At 50.4% G+C, this 25,277-nt stretch overlaps 1 protein-coding gene across 2 annotated transcripts in view; it reads left to right on the plus strand.

Annotated features, from left to right (window-relative positions):
- The window catches only part of Sobp (Sine oculis-binding protein), a 172,063-nt gene extending 147,856 nt beyond the window's left edge, over nucleotides 1–24,207 (plus strand). Inside the window, exons 1-2 of one of the 2 annotated variants that reach the window (XM_075695604.1) lie at nucleotides 11,350–12,276; nucleotides 21,671–24,207. In XM_075695604.1, coding sequence (XP_075551719.1) covers nucleotides 12,201–12,276; nucleotides 21,671–23,391 — 1,797 coding nt within the window. In that variant the 5' untranslated portion in view covers nucleotides 11,350–12,200 and the 3' untranslated portion in view covers nucleotides 23,392–24,207. Of the gene's footprint in view, nucleotides 1–11,349; nucleotides 12,277–21,670 lie in introns of those variants that run through there. The other variant, XM_075695603.1, reaches the window with a different exon arrangement.
- Nucleotides 24,208–25,277: the final 1,070 nt, after the last annotated feature.

Raw genomic sequence — 25,277 nt, forward strand, 5'->3', positions numbered from 1 at the left:
AGAAGCTGATGGGACATTTAGAAACGCGTGCATGGTTAAACGGTTGCATGTGCACTGACAACACATAGCACTAGTCAAAGCTTTCTATCAGGTTTAGTACGCGCAGCTGTGTGCGTTACTTTTTTATATGCTCTGTATTTAAATGTGAATATGAGGCACTGGCACCGTGTCAACAGTTACAGTCTCACATAACACGAATGGGTGACAGGAAGACAGAAACTTTTAATTGAAACGCAGGGGTCGAACAAAGGGAGTCTCAGCGGGGAGCCAGCGTTTTGACGATGGGACTTGTTTTCGCCAGGAAAAGTTACCCTAACGATGAGCCTTGGTCGAGGCTTCTCTTGTGCGCCCACTGCTGATACATACTCGTATTGTGCTACGGAAAAAATTCACGCACGGTTACAATACTTCCTAATGAGAAATTTGAGCGCACCTCACTACGTGTTTTCATTTCGCGATATATTAGGTGGCGCGGCCAATCTGTCTCGTGCTGCACGTTGCAAACGGAGCTAGCTAAGCGTGGCGCGACTGTCTCGTTAAACGAGAGATCGTGAGAGGGAGCGCATGGTTGACGCGAGCGCGCGATTCACAGCAGCCGCCGCACACAGACCTCCGCTCACGCAGCGCTTTGTTTCCATATATGGTATCGGTGGACGCGCTCGCCGCATACCTTATCCATGGCGTCATCGGTGAACAGACGACGCCCGCTACTATGGCGCTATCTCGTAGCGATCATTGCCGTAGAACATGTCTCACGCTGCACTACGCTTTTCTTTTCACGCTTTCGCCATACCATCCTCCTCCGCTTTCCAACTCATGGTACCGCTAGACCGTCCTCCTCCCCTTTGCTCCTCGCGCTTTCTTCGCTATCGCGGACTTTCATCCTTCGCTGTACTCGTTCGCTCGGTTACGCGGAGGGACGCCGACGCTCAAAGCAGCAACGGGAGCCTAACAGTTGCACCCTAAAATAAAGAAAGATACAACAGCAGAGTCAAAATAATTTGTTTAAAATCGAACTGCAGACGTGCGAGATGCGGGGGCAGTATGGACACTGCGCATAGCACATCGCACATTAGTATTTCTTCCAAAATGTTGACGCGCGCGTTCGATATATGGTGTCTTAAACAAAATACAGTCTAGTGACAAGTATTCGCCACACCAGGGTCCTGTTGGTAATTAAGAAATAGGTGGCTTGGAGATAGCCATCCTCTCCGCGGATGCGTTTCTCAAAGTTGCCTCACGGTTTCATCGCAACGCTAGGGCAGCGGTCAGTACACCTCGAGCTACGTCCTTGAGCTAGGTGAGCGTGGAAACGCAGGCCCAAGGCAATCTGTACTAGCCTTTGCATGCGCATACAGTCATCGCGGGTGTCCACTCACTTCGGGGCGTCGCGGCGTAACCTTACACGCACCGGTCGCTGCGTATCGCGCACCAGACGGGCCCAGCACTTCCTTCGGGCCGTTGGACAAGGCCCCTCCCACCCAGCGGGGCTGGCTCCTCCTACCCCGCCGCCACATTTAAAACCACCTACCTGGCCGTTCTGCGGACTTGCTCGGGCTTTCCTCACCCCCTCCTCGAGCAAGCCACCCGCCTCTCTTTCTCGTGCTCACCTCAAGGCTGGCTCGCCCCTCTTTCACAACTGCGCGCACCCTCGCCTCCGCCGTCTTGTTGTTGTTCTTCGCCGGAGCCGCACATCCACTCGTAAGAAATGGAAAATTACACTGTGTCATTGCGAGCCGGAGAAAGATTTATTTTCCTCGACGCCGTCTCCGGTCTGGCGCGGAGGCGCTTTCTCGGCCCTGAACGGGCGGGGGACTCTTTAGCCGGCGTGCTCTGTGCACGCGGGAGATGGAGATAGGAAGAAGGCAGCAGGGCGAGAGCGAGCTTTGCACTCGTGTGGGGCTCGGAACGGAATAACTCTAATGCCGAGTTTCTCCTTCTTCGAACTGGCCCGCTCGCTGCTGTTGCTGCTGCCGCCGCTGCTGATCTCGCCGCTCGAACTGTGTGTGTCTCGACGGTTGCGTGAGCGCGGTATTCGTCTTCGCCGCGACTCCTCGCACCACCACCAGCACCGCGGCGTTGTTCGTGCGTCGTCTGCTCGCGCTGGCAGCGAGCGAAACTTTTTGCTCGCTCGGTCTTTTCATTTCTTTTTTTTTTTCTGTGCTAATGTGTCGTAGTCCTTGGCGTCCCCTCGGAGCTTATTTCTCGCTGATAATTCTTTCCGCAAAAACGTCCTGGTGCCCTCACTTCGGGATCGCACCTCTCCTGTGCCCCGCCCATTGATTTCCTTTCTTTTTTTCTATAATCTTGTGAAATCATGAACTGAAGGAAGCCACTAAAGTACAAAGCCTCAGTTTGTTTGTGGCAGTCGAATTTAAAACACCGAGGATGTCTTTCCCACAAGCACAGAGGTTTGGCTAAGCGATGTCTGTTCTGTAATGAGTTAGCTGCCTTAAAGTTTGATGACCACGCGCTGTTCGTGTTCTCCACGTTGCAGCGCCTCTCTGATGACATGCCTACGACCTAGTTGCCATCTGCTCTGTGACTACAACAATGGCGGCACCATTTAACCTCACATACGCATCGCATTAGGAATATACTGTTGACATTTTTCGTCCTGAGATGCCGTATAGTGAAGAGCCCATAATTCATTTTGAACCCAGTAATCATTTTAACCGCATCCTAAAGTCGGGCTTATTACGTGGTGTAGCGGTGGATCCCGCCTTGCGTGGGCTACCGCGATGATGATGTTGATGATGATATAAATATTTCCTTAGAAACGTGGTGGTGACATTTGTCACGGACTTTGCTCACTCACCCTTGCTGGCATACAACCTTAACAAACGCCATGACCTCGCGACGAGTGAAATCGCAAGCGTAGCGCCAGTTGACAACGCACGAGAATCTGCCGCAGGAAATAGCTGGATGTTGCACAAAAAAAAATGACAAAAACAAGCTGCTTGATCCGGACACAAACACGCGGACACAAGCAGCAAGAGACGGACGGCACAAGTGCCTACAACAGCAGCTTGACGCGATATGACACAGGGCACAACGATAGCAGCCGCTGACACGGCCAGTGTAAGCACGATTCGTTGTGGGCAAATTCTCCGAGACCCCTCAGAAATGTAGCGCAATTATCCATCCAAATCTTGGAGACATCTTATACAACCTTTCGCTCAGGTGCACCGACGTTCAGTGTGCCTGTGTGCGGTTTCTGTTTAGGAGGTCGCGTTTCTTCGCTTCCCATGGTTCATCTTCGTTTCGTTTGATTGTCTCGCTTTCTGTTGCGAATTCTCGGCTTACTCGCTCTCGTTCCACAACCGCGCCTCCGATCACATTTGAAAGCTCGTTTTACTTGTCTTGGCAGTAGCAAATAAGTTGTCCTTAACAATGAAACTTTCAAGACAAGTAGAGAAAGCGTGAAAGTCTTTACGATTCTTTCAGAGCGGATCAGATGGAATACGACGACCGCAATTCGAGATTCGGAGAGCGCCGTGTTTCGCTTTCCTTCTTCCACGCTATCTCAATAGTACGACTAACAGAAAAAGAATAATTAGAAAGATGAGAAAAAATGACGGTGGTTGTGGGAAAGTTGCACTTAGGAGAAAAGAGGGTGAGTGGGGCGGGGGATGAGGGGGAAGGGCATGTTAGGCCGCATCCCGTTTCTCTATGCTGAAGATCTGGCTCTCCGGTTTCCCGTCTCCACGTTCGGACTTTGGTTTCGTGGTGGGCCGGCGTTTGGCAGACGGTGAACTCCCGGGTCCGTTTCTGCTTGCCCGCTGTCATTATCTGTTCGTTAATTCTCGCTAATGTCTCTGCTGCCTCGTTGGCGAGCCACGTCTGCTCGCCGGTACCGATGTTTCTTCTTCCTCCTCGCCACCATCCCTTCCTCCTTTCTCTTGACGGCTCAGCCACTGGCGTCCGCGCGCACTTTCAGACCCCCCCCCCCCCCCACACACACACAACACGCTCAGCAAGCTCGTGACTGTTCCCCGTCCCCCTGTGCAGAGTAGCAGGCTACAGCGCGTTAGCTCAGGCCGACCTCTCTGCCTCTTTCAAATAAATCCTCTCTCTCTCTCTCTCTCTCTCTCTCGTGACTCTTCAGAGCAGAGATATCTCGCTCACTCTCCCCTAGCTCGTTCTATTCTTCTGTTTCATTTCGAATATCCGTGTAGGTGTCTCTGCTCGACTTGGAGAAAGGCGACTGCTTCACTTTCTCAGCAGCCGCAAGATCCGCGTTGAGGGTCTCGGAAATCGTGACACGGCGTTTTTCTTGCTGGTTTTCCTCTCGTTATGTCATTACCGGTGTCGCCCTCACGTCTGCGGCGCTCCGCTCTCTCGTTCCCTTTTTCTTGTGCATCGCAACTGGAGCAGACAGAGAGGAGGTGGATGAGAGAGGGGCCCACAACTGCTCTCCCCCTTGAATCTTTGTTTTCGCCTCGCGGTGCCCTGTGCATGCACGATGCACGATGCAAAGCTGCGCTTTTCGGAGAGCGTGCATTTGTGACACGTGACTTGTTTCGCGTTCTTTCTGTGCCAGACAGCCACGTGCGAAAAACCGCACGGCGGGTGAGACCATCGCTTGGCTGGAGAGGGCTGCGGTGTTTCTGCCTTGGACGAAAAGAAAAAAAAAAAAATCTGGGGTTTTACGTGCCAGAATCATGATCTGATTATGATGCGAAAATTAATTTTGACCTCCTGGCTTTTCTTTTCTTTTTCTCTCTTCTTTTTTCTTTTTTTAACTTGAGCCCAAGTCTAAGTACGCGAGCGTTTTTGCATTTCGCCCCCGTAGAAAGGCGGCAGCCGTGAGCGCGGGATTCAGTCCACGACCACGAGCTTAGCAAGTACAGCGGCGGGTTGTATTCGCCAAACAAGCAGCATATTTCAGTGCTGATGAAGAAGTACTGTTTGTTGAAGGTTACTTTTATGGAAGCTCAGGAAACGGTTTTCTACGGTATTGTGTACTTCTGCGGGAGGACCAAAGCAACGAGCACCCGTAGAAGATTTGGTGTACGTGATCGTGAATGTACCGGATATGCAATTATCAAATTGACGAGCACCGATTTACATAGCACAATAAGAAACAAATGATAGTGTTTTAGCAGTGGGCGAACGAGCTAGACCCCAGCCTGAAGTCATTGTTTCGACCAGGAAGATTGCCTTCGTCAGAGGAGCCAATGTTTTGACAAAGGAACTTCGCCGCGGGGAAATCAAGTCGTGTTGTGGAGAAGCCACGCCTCTGAAAAATGCAAGTTGCCCGGTCGAAATGCTTGCTCCAGGCTGGTGCTTCGTTCGCCTTGTAGTGGCCACGTTTAGGCGGTGGCCCACGATAAGCTAGCGCGCATGATAAAGACGATGTATTTAAGTGAGCGACGGAAGAGTATGCTAATGAAATTGACAGTCACTTAAATATCGTTACATGATTTAAATTCGAAAGCATTATGACTTTTCTAATTAATCGGTTACGTCCATGATACGTGACATCATACATTGTCACGTGTCCTTCACAACTACACCTTATCCAACTTAAGCCACTGTAATCCACTTTAATGCACCTTGCTGTAATTTGTGCCAACCTTTATTCAAATTAATCCACCTCGCTCTAATTTGTACTGACCTTAATACACCTTTATCCACTTTAATTCACCTTCATTCACTCTGCTTCACCTGAATTCCACTTTGCTCCACTTTAAGTCACCTTACTCTAACTTGATCTAACTTACAAGACGCTGATGATGATCTTTGTTATCGCTATTCCGCCTCATGGAAAATATAATGCTTTTGCATTAAAAAACTGCTTACAGCGAATGTCGGTGAAGCTCGTCTCTGCCTCGCCCCTATAGTACGCTACAGTGGTGACCCAACCCAGCACTTCTACGTTAGCCTGGGGCGAAGAACGACGACACGCAACCCGTCGATAACGCGCGCCTTCCACAGCATGCTGCTCCTGCCATCGACGCACTTCGGGTCGAGCTCCCACGCTTTTGGTCCACCGAATTTGGCCTGTGGTTCTTGCAGGCCGAAGCACGTTTTCCTGCGCGGCGGCTTACTTCTGAACAGACACATTATTTTTACGTCGTCTCCAATCTGCCTGCGGACGTCATCACCGACGTTCGTGACCTTATTGCGACGCCGCCGCTCGAGTCTCCTTACGCAACGCTAAGGAATTCAGTGAATCGGCGCATTTCGTCTTCAGAGCAGAAGCACTTGCAGCAACTTCTCGCGGCCGTAGAGCTCGGCGACCGCACTGACGCCCAGTTCCCGCGCCTCATGCAGCGCCTGCTGGGTGAAGAGGCAAGAACCACGGACGTCTTCTCTTCTTCGTCAGCTTTTTCTCAGCCGCTTGCCTGTCAGCGTTCGCCTGATACTCGCCACCGCAGAAGATCTTGGCATCAGCTAGATTGTAGACTTAGCGGATAAAAATCATGGAAGTTACAACGTTTTCCGCGCATAACTGTCCCACCTTGCTGACCCCGTGGCCAATCTGCAAACCCATTCCCATCTGGATAACTCCCGTCTGGATAACTCCGGCTCTACCATAATATGTTGGTACCATCGTCGTTTCCGTGACTAATACCCACAACTGCATTCCCCCGTGCACTTGGGCGGGAGACAACAGGACCAGGCGCTGACGGCGGCAAGCGCCCCAGTCCCTCCTATGAGCCGCCCACTTCCATTCTTTGTTTTCGACCGCGGCACTGCATGGCGCTCGTTTCCAGATGGCCAAAGGTGCCGAGGTTAGCGTCCTACCGGCCACACCCGCCGACCGCAGATGTCCGCCGACTCCCCCACGCTTGGCTGTAAACAACAGCAGCACAGCCACATACGGCGAGAAGTCATTAACTCTGGACTCGGGCCTTCGCCATGCATTCCGCTGGCTTTTCACTGTCACCGACATCAAGCGTTCCATCACTGCAGCAGATTTCCTCCGCCACTTCGATCGCCTAATCGACGTCCGTCAGCAATGCCTTCGCGACGCCGCCACCCAACTCAGGGTACAAGGCGAGCGTTCGGTGGTGCCTTCCACGAACCTGTCACTTTCGCCTTCGCCAAGCCAGGTGCTACTCAAGTTTCTCACTTTGACACCGGTCCAGGTACAAGGAGAAAGCAGTCAAGCACTCCATTACACTCTCCATTACACTGAAACCAATGGCTCGCCGGTGCACGCCCGCCCACGCCGGCAGACTCCCGAAAAGCTTCGCAAAGAACAGAACGAGTTTCAACATAAGTTAGAGCTAAGCATCATTCGATCCTCGAGCAGTTCTTGGTCCTCGCCACTACTCATCGGCCAGAATCTGCGCGTGGTGATTGGAGAGTGTGCGAGGGCTACCGAGCGTTCTACCAGGTTAGCGAGCCTGGCCGTTATCCCATCCCGCACATTTTTTACTGCATGACAGGTTCGTACGGAGCAAGATTTTTCTCGAAGATCGAACTAATTCGCGCCTACCATCATATTCCTCTGGCACCAGAAGATATTCAGAAGGCAGCAATATTTGACATGTACGAGTTTGTGTATACGGATGCCGTTCGGCCTTCGGGACTCCGCAAAAAAGTTTAAGCGCTTGATAAACGAAGTGCTGCGCTGCCTGGACTTCTGCCATGCGTACCTCGACGACCTGCTCGTCTCGAGCAGTCCGCCACAGGAACATCGCGATCACCTCCTGCTTCTCTTCGAGCGTTTGAACTACTACGGGCTCGTCATCAATGCTTCGAAGCGCGAGTTTGGCCTGTCGACCCTGAATTTCCTGGGGCACACAATCTACGCTTCAGGCGTCCGCCCACTATCAATCAAGGTTCAGGCTGTCAGAGGTTTTCCACAGCCATCCACGCGACACCAGCCGCGATAATTTCTCGGCTTGGTGACGTTTTTACCGACGTTTCATGCCGCATTGTGCGCACATCTTGCAGCCTTTGCACCACCTACTGGCCTCATCTTTGAAGCCAGCGGAGCTGACGTCGACAAATGAATCACCGCCTGTTTGCAGAAAATCAATGGCGCACTCATTGGAGCTGCGCTTTTGGTCTACCCGAAAATGAACTCGTGCCTTTTGCCTTACGGTGGACGCATTCGACTCCGCTGTGGGGGCCGTTCTACAGCAGCGCAGTGAGCAAGGTTTTGCACATTAAGGTTGACCTGAACGACCGGGCAGAAGTGATCGCCTTAAACCGTGTCAAACCCGCCCACATTGCTGCCGTCCATTGTCGCCGTCACTGACGTCACCTTCCTGAACCTGTAACACGTACTGCGAACGTCCAGTGTACCATCGGGTAGTCACCGTATACGCCTCAGCGTGTCCACCGGGCGCACGCCTTAGCACAGCGTTTGAACCGCCATATGTCAGTTCCCGCTAGGGAGAGACATATGCAGTGGCCCGCTAGGCGGTGGTCCACGATAAGCGAGCGCGCTTGATAAAGACGATATATAAGCGAGCGAACACCATATAACAGATGCTTCCAGCGAACGTCGGTGGTACGGCTCGTCTCTGCCTAGCCCCTATCTGCGCTACAGCCTACTGCTGGTCACCTATATATACGCCATGCTCCTGTTATCATTTTGCGTTGACAGGATAGAATTTGTTCAAGGTTTAGCAATAACTTCGTAAAAGCATTGACACCACACGTACGTTTCCTCTTGTCGAGGACGCTCGGTGTGCGCATTGCGTGCGTACAGCCGAGGGAACTTCGCTACTTCAACATACAGAGAGTTACAAGTCCCGATGTTCTGGGCTCCGTATACCCGACATGAATGAAGGTCTCTTTTCCACATTGCGTGGTTCCGACAACATGGCATTCCTCACAATGTTCGGTCAAGCTTGACCACCATTTCGCGAATTCCCCCTGCCGAAGGTCAAAATTAACTGTTTCGTTGTGGGCATGGCCATAAAGGCCCACATAAAATTGTGAATTGCTAATCCAAAATGGCGGGTGATCAAAGGCTATTTAAGCGCAGATGAAACGCAAATGAAATGATTGTAAACATTGGAAGCTCTGTACCTTCAGTTTTCAACACATTGAGCTAAGTTGGCCCAAGACAGCCATGATTTAAAAGGTTTCGTTTGTTTTCGCAGCACATGATTAGTATTCTATACCAGTGCTTCTCATACTCTTTAAGTACCGACATCACATTTTCTAATTTTCATTTATTTAGCGCTATACGATGGTCCTTGACATCAAAGCCACAGAAAGAAATACTCTCAAGCATCAGAGCGTACTAACACAAGTCCCAGAATGTGCTTTCATGTTTGTCATCATACCAAGCGTTTCTCTCGTGGTATCAAGAAGGCAAAGAATATCACTGCCTGCGAGCACATGCACATTGTCATATATACGTTTGCGAGAGACTTCGCCCCAGACCGGAGCTATCGCCATGTCATGTATAGCTTGTGTTGCGGAAGTACTTCTGACATTACAAGTTTCTCGAGACTTTGGAAGAAAGTTCCCATCTCGTGTCTTAAACTTTTGGACGTTCAGAAATGCCAGAAAGAACACACGACGAAGCCTGAAGACAACCCTCACCACGTGCTTGGCGGCCTGTGAGCTTTTGATAAACTGCACGTTGGTACCTCATGTCGGCTGTATATGAACTCAGCGGCTTCAGAATGTTTCAGGTGCATGTCTGCGTCGTAGTGGTGATCGCTGGCGCGTGACGTCGCTGACTCCACGCTGCAACACCTTTGTTCATGTATTCGCAACAGCTGTTGCTGCAAATTTGAAAATTATAAAGAAAATTGAGCATACGTAGCTTCCTGCTGTAATGCCAGTGCTGAGAGACAATAACCGCCAATACGCCAGTGGAAGGAGTCATATATCTATGGAAAGATGCCGGCAGAGACTCCTGATCACGTCACTTCGCCTTTCGCTAGCACCAAGCACGCACCAAACGCGTGATGCGCTAAACAAGAGCAATCTCTTCTGCAGAGTAATATCAAGCCGCTCCATCTGACGCCATTTCTCGATTATCCCTCGCGAAGTCAAATCCTTTCGCGTAGAACCGTGCGCGAGCTCCACGCGTCCCGTGTCCACTTCGTACCTCTTTAAAAGAAACGGTCCCTAAAAGTCACCCGCCCAGAAGAGTATAGCATTTACGGCGGTGCCAGCCTCCGCGAATCTTCTTTCATGCCAAGTACGTGCAGGGACACTGCGCCAACCTTCCTTTCGAGGCTGAGCCGAACGCAAAGGGCAACATTACGCGCATTTTTCAAGGAGCCACAGCCCACATCTTTGAGCGGGCTTTCCTCGTGCATGCGTGTAAAGCGGCCCCGGCAGAAATTGGCGTTATTTTAGCGAACGGCGCCGCCCGCGCTCAACGCAGTGCTCTCACGCGAGCCACTGCGAAACAACAGTGTGTCGTTTTGAGTTTTCGACCTGCTGGAATCGGAACGAAAAGGAAAAAAAAAAAAGCAATAAGATAGAGAACGGCGAACCGGGTGTTTAGCATCTCCGGTTTCCGACGACGATTCGACTGTTGGCCCGCTGTTTCTTTTCCTTTTTTTTTCCTTTTGTAATACCCGCGCACAGTTGAGGGGGAAGGCGTACACGCAGGCATTAACAAACACGGCGTCACGCACGCTCAGGGTTACCCTCACTTCTCTACTACTCCGCTCAGGGCGCCAAAGTTCCCGGACAGAAAGAGAGCGGCGCGTTTCCGGAGGAATCGGTTCCGAATTGGAGTAAATGGAGCGCTCAGGAAACCAAAATGCCGCCGCCACTGCTACCCTCCCCCCTCTCCGAGTATGCGAGAACTCAAGCCTGGATTGCGAGCGTTTGTGTGTCCACTTGCGGAGACCTCTCGTGCATAGAAGACACGGAGGGAGGGGGAGAAAGACCCGGCATACGCAGCAGCAACAGCAGCCGGTTGAAGAGGAGGCTGCCGTTCAGCCGGCGCATGGCCACCGCGCATCTTCTAAAAAGCCACGCAGGCCACTGCACACCCCTCCTCAACGCCGCCGGTGTACCTTCCCAAACAAGCGGATCGTTACTGTTCATTAGCAGTGGCGCCGGCCGGCATTTTGTCTCTGTGCCGAGCGCGCCGCGATGGTCCTTTTTTCTCCGATTCCAGACGGAGGGCGAGGAGGTTCGGGCGCTGGACTTTGCGAGCACGCGTTCGCGCTGCCCACCGCCGACCCTCGCAGCCGCCGCAGCATCCATGCTGCCTCATTACGGCCACCGCTAACACCCGAGCCGCTTTCTGTGTAAGAGACACGCCGTGGGCACGCCTCCTGCTTATTTTAAACGGTGGGAGTTCGTCCCCCTTCCTCCTCTGCTCATTCTACTAGAGGGAGAGAGAGTGAAGAAGCCTCGAAAGAAGGTGTGGGGAAAGCATATTCACGCACAGGTCTTGTAGACTGTGTGTGTACTCGAAGGGACTTACACGTCCTTCGAAAGGTTTCATACGGCACTTGCACACAACACGCCCACGCCGCTCAACGGGCTCTCGCCGGGAAGTTTAGTTTCGCGTTGAGTGCGGGATAGAACGCGTCTCGTTTCATGCGCCGGTCGACTTCATATTGGTCTCCTACGCAGCGTTTGCCTGCCACGTTTCCTGACGACCTACTGAATTGAGCGCGGCGTACCTATCACGAAGGTTTTATTTCTTTTCGTCCACTGAGGAGCTTCGTCGCAGGTCAGCCAACGACATTCGCTTTTCCCGCGTTCAGTACGATTGAAATCGGTACGCCGGCAATGTGTCATGATTAGCCACCGGCGAAAACGAGTGCGCTTGCTGGAATCTGCGCCATTCGTTCCAAAGAAATAATCTGCAGCGTCCGAAACAGCCAAGCCGGTTGACCGGTCAAGATCCCCGTCAAATGTACCTGCGCAAATAGGTACGGCCACAGCAGCGCTGATCGACTTTCACCTGTAACTTCCCAAGACATCGGCGGGCATCGGCTTGGCCCTATGGGACTTTCAAGACCCGTATTCTCCAGTTTTCGTCCAAGGACCCGGCGCTGAGATTGTATTGTAGAGCGCAGACCACTTCTTACCTGCCGTCGACAAGAGTGCCAAAACCAGCCTTCGCTCCGGCCTCGTCCACCGGGGTCGGCTCCCTGTCGTCGAGCATCCCCGAGGACATGTGAAACCGCGGGGTCTCGCGGTCTGGAACTAGGTACACGTTGTCCGGGCTCAGTCCACGCCGCGCCCGAGGGTGGCGCCGGGCCTACACTCGGCAGCGCGAGTCCCCGTGAATCGTGCGTGCCATGCCTGTGCTGCCTTTCCCGCCGTCGTCCATGATCTTCGATGACCTGCCACGGCGGCCTTGGTGGAGGGGTTTGGGTATGTACGCACGTCCAGGTGCATCTTCCGAAGCGATACGAGGTCCGCTCGTGCGCCGAGTGCATACTGCTGACTAGAAACGCGGAAAGTGAAGCATGTCAGTCGCGTGGGAGAGCATACGTATAGCTTGGAGCTCGCATGCACTGTATCGCTCGACTATTCCGCAAACTACATTTGCATATTTCTGGAAGCAGCTCCTTTCTTATTGGAACATGTGACTTGCAGAACCTTAATTAATCGACAGGCCTTCTTGCAGGTCGTGTGTCTTAAAGCTCACACCACCACCTGTCTCGTTATCGCCTCTGCAATTGCCTGCATGTTCGAACGATGACTCAAAATTGCCTACCCTTTATTTTCTCTGTTATATACCGCATTGCACTTTTTATCCTATTTACAATCTTGACACTTAAATTATGATTGGCGTAGCATTTCGCACTTCGATGGCACAGGCATGGCTGTTTATGCTTAGAGACCTGTATAATTATGATTCCGTATACTGACCTGCTGTCAGGTCAATGGATTATCGTGTCATGAGCATTTGTCGAGACTTCTTAGAGCAGGGTGTGAGACCTGGCTAGTTGGTATTTCATGCTGAAGTGACTAGCGTAAGAGTGGACATGGGGCACAAAAGGGCGACAAGGACAGGCGCAACTTCCATCAACTGGTGCTTATTACAAAAAGGTTATGAATATATACTCTCGCGCACTGATCGCGATTAGTTGCACACGTGCAAGACAACACGGTTATCACAAGCAGACAAGAGCGCACCATGGCGGTGGCAGGGCTTAGGTGGTCTCCCACAGACAGTCCCCTGAAAGGCAAATTCTTTAGCGGTCACTGCTATATGGATGGTTTGCTGACGCAGTCGCCTTCTGCGATAGCCGCCGTCTCAATGATGAGTCTGGTGTTTTCCTGTCCGTGCCTTGCTATTATTGAAATTGCTATTACTATTATTACTTTGAAAAAAAAAAAGCAAGCATTCGAACTCGGTTACTTTACATGCTTAATCGCCGAAGTTGAAGTGCTATATGTTGAAAGCCGAAGTTTTCGCTTCGGTGTAAGAGAGATTTTATTGCGCGACAGGTTGCGCGGAGCAAAGCGTCATTACTACACAGAATTCGGCTGGGCGTTGCTTTCACATGTCGCCACGCGCACCTCATCGGCCAGTCGAACAGCCCTGATTCTGTACACTGCCAGGTGCTTGAAACACTGGAACACATACTGTGCGATTGCCCAGCATATATGCCGGAGCTAAGGACGTTGGAAAGTTTCCTAGCAAGCGTTGGCAGGCAACCACCGTCGGAGGAAGCTATCCTCGGCCCATGGCCTGACACTGCAACTTCAATGCGTGCCACTAAAGTGTTGTTGAAGTTTCTGCACGACACCAAGCTCGACGAGCAAGGCAACTATCTCATATACATAAGCACTCATCACTTCTCTTATCATCATCATCCATCCCAGCCATCCCAGTACTTTTATTCCCCTTCCCTCTTCCCTAGTGCAGAGTAGCAGACTAGGGCGCACTATAGCTCAGGTCGACCTCTCTGTCTTTCCTGTGAATAAACTATATATATTTTATTGAGCGACAGCCGAGAGGTAGGCCTGACTCTTCAATCTCTGGCCGGTTGCTCACTATTTCCTTAGGTGTTGCTCCTGTGTAGGCGTCTGAAAAACTGGTGAAAAAAAAAACGCAAAGGGAACTAATAAGCAGCCTAAAAAAAAGTTTACACGAATGCCTCTAAAACATATATGTGATGTACTGCATGGACGCAGGTATTCTGCTATAGACGTTATAGTATACTGCTATTTAACATTCGAACATATAGACCAAATTAAGTTCACGTGCCTCCTACACAGCATGTGAACAATGCATAAATACGGTAACGCAGAAATGGATTTAGCCTGAGCCCACTGGATGCCGTCATTTACTTTGGACCTTACCTTCGGCATTATGCATAGATCACATCCTCGTAAACATTAAACGCTGGCCCACCAATTCACTATTTACAGTTTCTTATGCTCTTTCCGTTGGAAGAATGGTATCGACTGACTTCTCTTTGCGATCTGGTAGAAAGTAATGTATAGGTTGGTGAAACAGTCCGATGAAATCAACATTATTCCCAGCTTTCTTTTATATCGGAGCTCAGAGCTCGTCAATATTAAGTGCGTCAACGCTGCAAAGTGCGTGTAAATTTGTGCACGTACTGAAACATTGGAACGCAACGAACAAAGAGCCAGACGCAATATGCACCGTCAACCTCACCCCCCCCCCCCCTTTTTTTTTTAAAAGTATTTTCTTACCTTCCTTACGTACGGAGCATATAGAATGTCGTGTCATTCTTTTGCACGTTTCATAGACGCTTTCGTCATGTGCAACCGTTCGTCATGTGCAACCAGTGATCTTTCGCACAGGGCCTCAACACCCACTCGCGGAGGAGCGGTCATGTATATGTTTCCGCAGGACAAAGTCAAGTTGCGAGAGACCCATCAAAAGTTTCACTAGCAACGAACACTATCCTTAGTGGACTGCTCGCTCGTATTACGAAAAAAGTGGTTGGCGTAACAGTGATTAGCTAGCCTAACCTATATAGTGCAATGTCAGAAAATTTTGTCCTACACGTAATTCTACACATATTAGAACTCGGGCGCGTACTAGTTGGAGCATCGTATTCTGCAGTTTCCACCGCCGTGATTTCAACATCGTTGCGCGCTCGTGTGCCCTTTTTTTTTTGGCCGCCTAACTTTCGCCACCAGCTATAGGAAAACTGCCGGCGAGTAGCGGCGTGAAACTATTTTAGCTGAGCGACACAATGAGAGCCTCCCTGTCGGCCCTGCCTCTTTTTCGTGTCTCTCTTGCTCGTTTACGCGGATATGCAGGGTGCTGGTTACCGATATATAGTTATGTCGTATATACGGGAGCGTCTGGCTCGTCAATGCAGTCGGGCGTATCAGGTGCGTGTCGCGAACCTCGAGCGTAACTTGTTGCTAGGCAACTTGGCTTTGGCAGCGCGAAAAGCAGGCACCGCGCAGGGCACAGGACGCCCGCAGGCGCTCGCGTTCGCTTGTGTCGTGTACTCTGCGTGGTATCTCTGTGGACGTCTCGTGCGCGTGACGTGACGAAAGACAACTGGGGAAACGAGATTTAAAAGTAAATTGTTTCTGTTATCGTCTGTTCTGCGTCGCGCAGAACGTTACATTTGCGACTCTGATGCAAACGAGTGTGTAGTGTCTTACCAACGAAGATGATGTAATGAAGTCAGGTTAATTGAGTTAAGCATGAAAAAAAAAAAAAAAGTCTCCGCCGGGTGTCGCCGCTCTGGCGCGTCCGTTCTGAGGAAACACTCGTATAATTATCCGCTTTAGACGACCTCTTTAATTCATTGCCAGAAAAAAAAATATAAATGCAGGTGGGCAATTCTTTCCTACGGTAAAGAAACAACAACTATGTAATGTTTTACGTCAGAAGCATTTGACCAATTGTGACTCTCAACTGAAGCCAGCTACACGACCTCCCTTTCGCTAACATGCGTGCCCTCCTCTTTTAACGCCGATACGGGCAACTAAGTGAATTGCGGACGCATCTGCAGGAAAGATACCTAACTGATTAAAGATCAAATTATGGGATCTTATGGGCCAAAACCGCGATCTGATTGTGAGGCACGCTGTAGTTGGGGGCTCCGGAATAATGTTGACCGCCTCGATTTCTTTAACGTGCACCCACAATGCTCGATACACGAACGTTTTTGCTACCGCCCCCATCGGAATGCGGCCGCGGGAACGAACCCGCGACTTCGAGCTCAGCATAGCAACGCCATAGACACTGGGCCACTGCGGCGGGTTGCCCGACTGAACATGGCTTTGTAGCCGCGCTGGTTTGCTATCACCAGGGGACACGGTGACGTAATCCTTCACGGATGATCACCATCACCACACAGCGTAGCCGCTGCAGACAACTGCTGGATGTTCTCTGAAATTTTCGCATCTTGTGGCAGGACGAAGATTATTGTACTTGTATGTTTTCGCGCAAGCTATTTGTACTTTACGCGAACAGAAATTTACAGTTGTTCAAAGTACTCGGCCTGTGTCAACAAGAAGAAATACTTGCGCGTGTCGCATGCATGCTTATTCGAGATGCGAATAGCGCCCCTTTGTTCACTAATCCACCCGCCGTGGTTGCTCAGTGGCTATGTTGTTGGGCTGCTGAGCACGAGGTCGCGGGATCGAATCCCGGCCACGGCGGCCGCATTTCGATGGGGGCGAAATGCGAAAACACCCGTGTGCTTAGATTTAGGTGCACGTTAAAGAACCCCAGGTGGTCAAAATTTCCGGAGTCCTCCGCTACGGCGTGCCTCATAATCAGAAAGTGGTTTTGGCACGTAAAACCCCAAATATTATTATTATTCACTAATCCGCCTCATATAGCGCTTACTCAGAGGCACTTCTGCGCACAAATCAAAGCACCGCTACAGCGCATCACTTACTCTGTATCCTTCTCGTGCCGTGGCGGTTGAAGAAAAAAAATTATGAAAAACGAAATTCGAAGGAATATCTGATCGGGACGAAGAGGTTGCAAGAAACGTACGCGACGGAAGACTGGAAATGGGACTCGCGGGCTGAGATCTGACACTGTGAAGAGCTCTGAGCTTGCGAAACGTCTATGGCGTCTTGACAACTGTAATACTATCTCTTTGTCACTGTAGCTAAAGGAGACTCGCCTTATCTTTATTTTATTTTATTTTACAACATTGAAGGCAGGTATACGCTGCCCAAACAGAAGCGGTTACACAAGGTACATTTGTAAGCACTTTTCAAACAGTGAAACGTTATTACGCTCAATACGTATTGCACGTATTGCACGTTATGCACGTATAGAATCCCATATATAGCTCAACGGCGCTAGGAAGAAAGTATGTTTGAAGAAAGCATTGTCCTGGCGAGGTATGGGCGTTCAATCACGCTATGATTTAGCTGTGACGACCGTTTTAATGGAGCAGGCAAGTATTTGTCCCGTTCTGGACATGTCTTAAAATAATAGAGCTAATAAAAGAACTTTATCGTTGTTATATCTGGCATGTTCTTAGAATGATTGAAGCTCAAGTTAGCGCAACATATCGGAAACCGACGATGCAGCTCGGTCGTTTGGTAAAATGAAGCTAGCTGCCAGTCGGTGGACGCGCTAAATCCTCGCGATATCTTTAGAAAGACACGGATCCCACATGATAGCAGTGTGCTCAAAGATTGGGCGAACGAGGGTGTGATATGCCTCAAGCTTAACATACGAGGGAAAATTTTCTGGCTTCCTTCGCAAAAAGCACAGCTTCTTATGGGTCTACGTGCTCGTGTTATTTATACGCAAATACCAGTTGAGTTTAATGGTAATTGTTAAGCCGAAGAAGGTTGCGTAAGAAACTGACTTTGTATGCTGGCCACGAGTGCAATAAGAATAAAGAAGAGTAGTCGTTTTAGTACCTATAGCCATAAACACGGTGTTAGTAAGATTAATCTGCGTGAATTCCCTTGTGTTTGCAATAGTCCGAGAGCTTACTGTTTAATAGAACTTGCGTTGCGTCGTCGTTAATAACAGAACAGATTATACAACGAGCAGCGAACACCATCATGATCGCACACTCATCAATGTATTTAGCCTATTTAGTCATTTACATAATTAAAAAGGATCAACGATTCGAACGCGGAGCCTTTCAGAACACCTGATAACACTTGTAATTTATTAGACCGCGACCATGTGCCTTCGATTTCCACAAATCGCTTGCGGTTATTCAGATATGCTTGAATCGAGTTAACGAGTGTGTCAAGAAGCTCCACTTTCCTCTGTCTGACAACCAACAGATTATGCTGGACACGGTCGAATGCTCTAGATAGATAAACATAAATGCGTCAGTATGAAGCTGCATGTCGACTGCGGAGCAGAGGGCATGGATGATTAATAAGGCGCTGTCTCGCACGGCGCTGTCTCGCACGGCGCTGTTTTCACTCAGCGACACAGCGATTTCCGTCGCTTCGCGACTGCCGCGATGGTCGCCGCTATCCGCGACTGGGTTACGCCAAGTTGGTCGCGCCGCCGCGGAGTCGCCAGAGACCAGCGCGATTTTCGGGCAGACCGGCAACAGGCGTCGTCGACATTGGGCGTTTCTGCTGACGTCTATACTACGGCATGTTGTACAGGTGTCTCCGCAGTTGAGCGCTAAACAATCGTAAATGTGGAACGTTATTATTAAACACCACGAAGCATACTATACTTAATCTATTTTTTAAAATAAATAACAACATTGAAACGTATATATTACCATTTTCCGTGGTCTTTTATTGGAACAATCATCATCATCATCATCATCAGCCTGGTTACGCCCACTGCAGGGCAAAGGCCTCTCCCATACTTCTCCAACAACCCCGGTGATGTACTAATTGTGGCCATGCCGTCCCTGCAAACTTCTTAATCTCATCCGCCCACCTAACTTTCTGCCGCCCCCTGCTACGCTTCCCTTCCCTTGGGATCCAGTCCGTAACCCTTAATGACCATCGGTTATCTTCCCTCCTCATTACATGTCCTGCCCATGCCCATTTCTTTTTCTTGATTTCAACTAAGATGTCATTAACTCGCGTTTGTTCCCTCACCCAATCTGCTCTTTTCTTATCCCTTAACGTTACACCTATCATTCTTCTTTCCATAGCTCGTTGTGTCGTCCTCAATTTGAGTAGAACCCTTTTAGTAAGCCTCCAGGTTTCTGCCCCGTAGGTGAGTACTGGTAAGACACACCTATTATATACTTTTCTCTTGAGGGATAATGGCAACCTGCTGTTCATGATTTGGGAATGCCTGCCAAACGCACCCCAGCCCATTCTTATTCTTCTGATTATTTCCGTCTCATGATCCGGATCCGCCGTCACTACCTGCCCTAAGTAGATGTATTCCCTTACGACTTCCAGTGCCTCGCTGCCTATTGTAAATTGCTGTTCTCTCCCGAGACTGTTAAGCAATACTTTAGTTTTCTGCAGATTAATTTTTAGACCCACTCTTCTGCTTTGCCTCTCCAGGTCAGTGAGCATGCATTGCAATTGGTCCCCTGAGTTACTAAGCAAGGCAATATCATCAGCGAATCGCAAGTTACTAAGGTATTCTCCATTAACTTTTATCCCCAATTCTTCCCAATCCAGGTCTCTGAATACCTCCTGTAAACACGCTGTGAATAGCATTGGAGATATCGGATCTCCCTGCCTGACGCCTTTCTTTATTGGGATTTTGTTGCTTGCTTTATGGAGGACTACGGTGGCTGTGGAGCCGCTATAGATATCTTCCAGTATTTTTACATATGGCTCATCTACACCCTGATTCCGTAATGCCTCCATGACTGCTGAGGTTTCGACTGAATCAAACGCTTTCTCGTAATCAATGAAAGCTATACATAAGGGTCGGTTATATTCTGCACATTTCTCTATCACTTGATTGATAGTGTGAATATGGTCTATTGTTGAGTAGCCTTTACGGAATCCTGCCTGGTCCTTTGGTTGACAGAAGTCTAAGGTGTTCCTGATTCTATTTGCAATTACCTTAGTAAATACTTTGTAGGCAACGGACAGTAAGCTGATCGGTCTATAATTTTTCAAGTCTTTGGCGTCCCCTTTCTTATGGATTAGGATTATGATTATTGGAACAATAGAGGCTCGAATATATTGAGAGCTGAGTTCAATCCTGGGCGTTGCTCTGATGGAAATCGCGCCGTCGCCGTCGCATGTGAAAAGCGACACGACGGGGGAACCCTGTCCCGCTCTCGTGTTGCGGTGCGCAGCAACCACATGGGCGCGACATCGCGAAAACAAGTAGCGACAAACTTCGGTTGTTACACGTATAAGTACAATCGTACGCGCGCAAACAATGCAAACGCAACATAAATCGCACGTTTTAACCACAGTGTACTATACAGTTTGAATATATGTCGTCATTGCCAGTGAAGAAACGTTCCACGTCTTCCTCGTTAAATTCTATATGGTGCCATCTGGTAGGGAGAAATCAAAGCACTTGTACGGCTCTCGCTGACGTCTTAGGCCTACAGCGTCAAAACGAATATCTGATTTAAAAATAGAAGAGACACCATGATACATCGCAAATTTCTTGTACTAAGCGAGATTATACAAAGCGAAGGCTGATTTTACCATTGAGTTCCCGCGGTCGCGTCGGAGCGCAAGTATAGCAAGAGCGAATTCAGATGAAAGCGGGCGACCTGGCTGTTGCCATGTTGCTACTTGTCGTCGGAAGCTGCTGGCAGGACTTCGGGGGCGACAAGCGAAATTTTCCGGCTGGCCAGCAGTCGGCGACGTGACAAGCGACGGCCATACTTGTTGCTTGTCGCCGTCGTTCGAAAATCCTGTGCCTGTGGTCACGGCTTTACTCCGGGCTGTTCGTAAATTTCGGTCTGTGGCCGGACACCGAAACTAACGTCGTGACATACCTTTTGATTCGATTGTTTTTTTTTTCAGATACGTTCACTGCATAATACACAATCCACATGATGCGGGATCAAGACTGTATCCGAATAAGCTTCTTTCTCATCAGCTCAACCAGCTCATCATGCCAGTTATACGGGGTGCCCCAGCTAACTTTAACCAGAGTTTAAAAACATGCGAATGCCACGTAGCTGGACAGAACCAAGGTAACCAACCAAACTGCCGCGCGACTGGCCGCTAGAGGTACTTTGAGTGTATTCGGGGGCTTCTTTCACGCTCGGAAAAACACTTTTATGTAGCACGTGTTGAGCAACAGAAAGCTGTATCTGAAGTTTCTCATGTCACTGCACAATTATCTCATTGACGCTTTTTATCTAATTGTGATATTTTAGAAGTTGATTAATTAAATAAGACTATATATCTAATTACGCGAAATGACAAAAAGATAGTTTGGGTATCTCCAAGCGACGGCAAACAAGATTACCTTGGTTCTGTCCAGCTACGTAAAATTCGAGTATTTTTTAACTCTGGCTAAAGTTAGCTGGGACACTCTGTATATACGTCATTGCTTTCAGGTGCAGTAATATACAGTGTATCATTTCATTAATATCTACCGAGCTTATATAATAGCTGGTGTAAGGTATGAACAGGACCACTTGGAGTGAACGCAAAGAATTTCCCATTAACATTCGGCTAGCATAGCGGCCAGAATGCTACCCGAATATTAATGAACACAGCTGTGCTTTTGAACTGCAGGTATTTCGATTTCCTTCGCAATTTCCTGCATATCCAAGTGGTATTGTGTTTTGTTTGTTACGTTTGATTGTTTGGTGGATGTTATGTTCGTTACGCGACCCAGGAGTCCAGTTCACTTACACTAGTGAGCAAGCGTGATATTTACTTCTGCCTCCGACTCTCTTTTCCCGTGTCGCAGATGGGGCCAACCTTCCACCCAACTGCATCCTGTGCGCCTGGTGCCAGAAGGTGGGCATGAAACTGTTCACGCTCAAGACGACGAGCGGTAGCAAAGCATTCTGCTCCGAGCTGTGCTTCACACAGTGCCGGCGCGCCTCCTTCAAGAAGAACAAGGTGTGCGACTGGTGCAAGCACGTTCGCCACACGGTCAACTACGTTGACTTCCAGGACGGCGAGCAGCAGCTGCAGTTTTGCAGCGACAAGTGCCTCAACCAGTACAAGATGAACATCTTCTGCCGCGAGACGCAGGCGCACCTTCAGATGCACCCGCACCTCCAGGACGCCGCCGCGGCCTGCAAGGTCGCCTCGGGGCTCATCACGCCGGACCTCTGGCTCCGCGATTGCAAGAGCAGCCAGCCGTCCGGTGCAATCAACGGAAACGACGAGTCGTCGGAGAGGGAGGACGACCAAAAAAGTCCTCCACCTCCTCCGCCAGTGCTTCCGGTGTTGCCCCCGCCACCACCGTCGTCTTCGGCGCCGCCTCCGTCGAGGCAGTCACAGCCGTCGCCGGATTCCGGAGCCAGCGGGGACCCCGTCAACCTTTCGCAGAAGCCAACGCACACCAAGCCGTCCTCCTCCAAGAGACGTCGTTCCCTGAGGTCCTCCCGATCTTCGCACGCGAGCAGTTCCCAAGATGCCTGCGGCGTTGGCTCCTCGTCCTCCGGTCACAACCACCAGGCGCACACCGCACGGTCGCCCACCAGGGCCACCAGCACAACTCCGCTGAGCAGTCCCGGGGCGTCGGGGAGCTCGACGCACCACCTCAACGGTCACCACCCGCCGCCGCCGCACTGTCCGGGCAGCCCGCCTCCCCTAGCACCCGTAATGCCGCCCCTAACACTGCCGTGCAGACCCGGAGCCGCACTGCCGGACCCGGGAGGAAGGCCGTTTCTGCCTCCTCCACATCCAGCGTTCCACATGTTCCCTCCAGTACCGCCGCCACCGCACTTGAGAATGCACTCTAACAGTGCCGCTGCGGCCGCTGCAGCTGCAGCAGCGGCCGCGGCAGCAGCCGCTGCCCCATCCGCTGCTTTACCGCCTATGCGCGCCTTTCTACCACCTCCGCCCCATTCCGCCGCCGGTCATCCGGCACCGACACCCCCGACAGGGGTCGTTCCTCCCATGGGTCTACACCGGCCGCCTCCCCTCGCACTGCCGCCGGCTCCGAATCCTCTGCTCCCTCCTCCCACGGTCATGGTGCCGTACCCAATATTCCTGCCCATACCCATTCCCATTCCGATCCCCATACCACTGCCACTCAAGTCTTCAACTACGTCCGTTACCGCGCTACAGCCTCCTTCTGCGTCGTCATCTTCCTCGACGCCAGCGCCGCCACCACCACCGCTGCCGGCGAGGGACCATCACCATCATCGTCACCACCACCATGCCGGCGGCAAGAAAGGGTCGTCGTCCGAACACCGCGTCCGCCGGCACGAGAAGCGGCGGCTGCGGAGGCTGACCCCCGAGCACGAAGACATGCGCGACTCCGTGGACACGGAGGACGAGGGGAGCCCCGGATCAAGGTCGTCGCAGTCTTGCAGGACGGCGCCCCGCCACGGCGCTGGCACACTTCAGCTCAGGATCGTCAGAAGCCCTCCAATCATGGAGCAGGACAGCAAGAGACCTCTCGACGAAGAGGACGAGGGAAGGGACGCTAAGAGAAAGTGCCCGCGGGACTAAGCTCCGGAACGCGCGAAAATGAGACTCTGCGCTTAACTGGCGCAGATCACGTGGTTCAAGCCTATCTGTGATGTGCACGTCTCAGTTCCTTCAAGTATGCTCCACGGAACCGGTTACCGATAGCGCGGATGCTTCCGAAGGACTCGCGTGAGTGAACCTTCTTAAAACGAAACTTCTAGTGCTTGACGCCGATCGCGGGGTTCAAGTCTTGCTGTGGTGTGCACGGGTCAGTTCCTTGATGCCGTGTTGTGCAGTTCCGGTTCCTGTGGGCCTTCGGACAAACGGCACAGCCATCTGCCAAGGAACCATGTACACGGAGTGCATCGCACAGTCGCAGGCCGGACACATAGATTGCTACTTTTACATAAACTCGTTATTGTGCCGTGCTCGTCAGCCCTGGAAAACGCTACAACGCGGACAGTAGCGAGCTGCATGCACAAGAGTGTTATAATTGTTGATGGCCTATCCGGTGTAGAGTCCTTTACGTTGCAAATTTATTGTTGTGCGCAAACGTTTATTAGTATTATTATATGTCGTTTATTTCGCAGTCACTGTCATCTTAAAGAAAAGTTAGTCGCCTCTAGAGAAAGGTGCATTTGTTTCCTGACTCGATTCTAGTGCTCTGCAAAACTGACTGAAAGTGATCTCTATAACATGACTTCTGCAATCGCAATTGTGAAGAACTTAATACCATGAGCTGTGCGTACAATACATCGTGAATACCATCTTCACCAGGAGCCTTAGATGTCCGAGTGGTGTCGTTGGTTCAGGGCATCATCATTAACGAGCAAACAATCTTAAAGAATACCAAAGCGATTTGCTCTATGATCATCTGTAAGGTATGTCGGTATGAGCTACTAGCCTGGAAACTGCCAGCTTCGGTGATCACGAAGGTGATTTTACACTCGTTTACTTGCTTACGCTCGAGGCACATTTTCTTTTAACACCAGCCCTCTGTCCATCTGTCTACTTCAAAACAGCGCCACATGCGTGGGCCGGTATGAAATTCTAAATTTCATCTCGTTCACAAAAGGCCAATGGCGTTTATTTGTTTATTCAAAAGTGTGTAGAGTGGTTTGCGGACTTCTGTTTGCTAAATGTTGGTCAATGAAGTTGGCGAGGTTGTGTTCTCCGGGTATACACTTCGCGTTGAAAAAGCATGTACTGATCAGTAACGCAGTTGATGCACTAGCTTTTAGTCCCGCCGAACATGACGTTGCAGAAAGTACATGGCATAATGACTTTGGTTACAGCTAATGTGATGCCGTTAGGGCAACAACAGCCTACGTTCTTGCAAACTATGTGCGTTGTGAATGCGCTGCGCGCCCAGTGGGCCTTGGTGTGTGGCCAACCACGATTTTTCCTGGACGCGAGCGGTAGCTGCTGTTTGGTACTGTTGGCGTAATCATAATTTGCTGCAAAACGACATCCCGCCATGAAGGCTGATTTGCTGCAACTTTTCTGCTATCGAACGGGGTGTCTCATTCACACAGTGGCAAGATAGCACCATGATTGATTTGTCTTGTTTTTCTTTTTCTTTTCCTCTTATACACTTTCTGAAACCGTTCACATGTACGGTAACAAACAGCCATAAGCTTCACAAGCCGCCATGCCATGAAAGAGCCGATCAATCGAAGACAGTCATGCAGTTTTTTTTTTTGTAGAAAAGTTCTCTCATATACCTGCACGACCATGAGAGACCACGAACATTGCCGTTTGTGTTTTGGGAGGTGAGCGTGGTGTTTTGTCACTGCACACTTGCCGTTGAGCCGGCCTCGAGGGTTGCTGCGTTAGCAATAGCACAAGACTTGACTACGGCGAAATCGGGACGATATTGTCGCACTTGCACACTGCGTGAATTTTTTTTTCTTCTTCTTCTTCGCCTG

The sequence above is a fragment of the Dermacentor variabilis genome, chromosome 6 (genome assembly GCF_050947875.1).
Source record: "Dermacentor variabilis isolate Ectoservices chromosome 6, ASM5094787v1, whole genome shotgun sequence".
Taxonomy (NCBI): Eukaryota; Metazoa; Arthropoda; class Arachnida; order Ixodida; family Ixodidae; genus Dermacentor; species Dermacentor variabilis.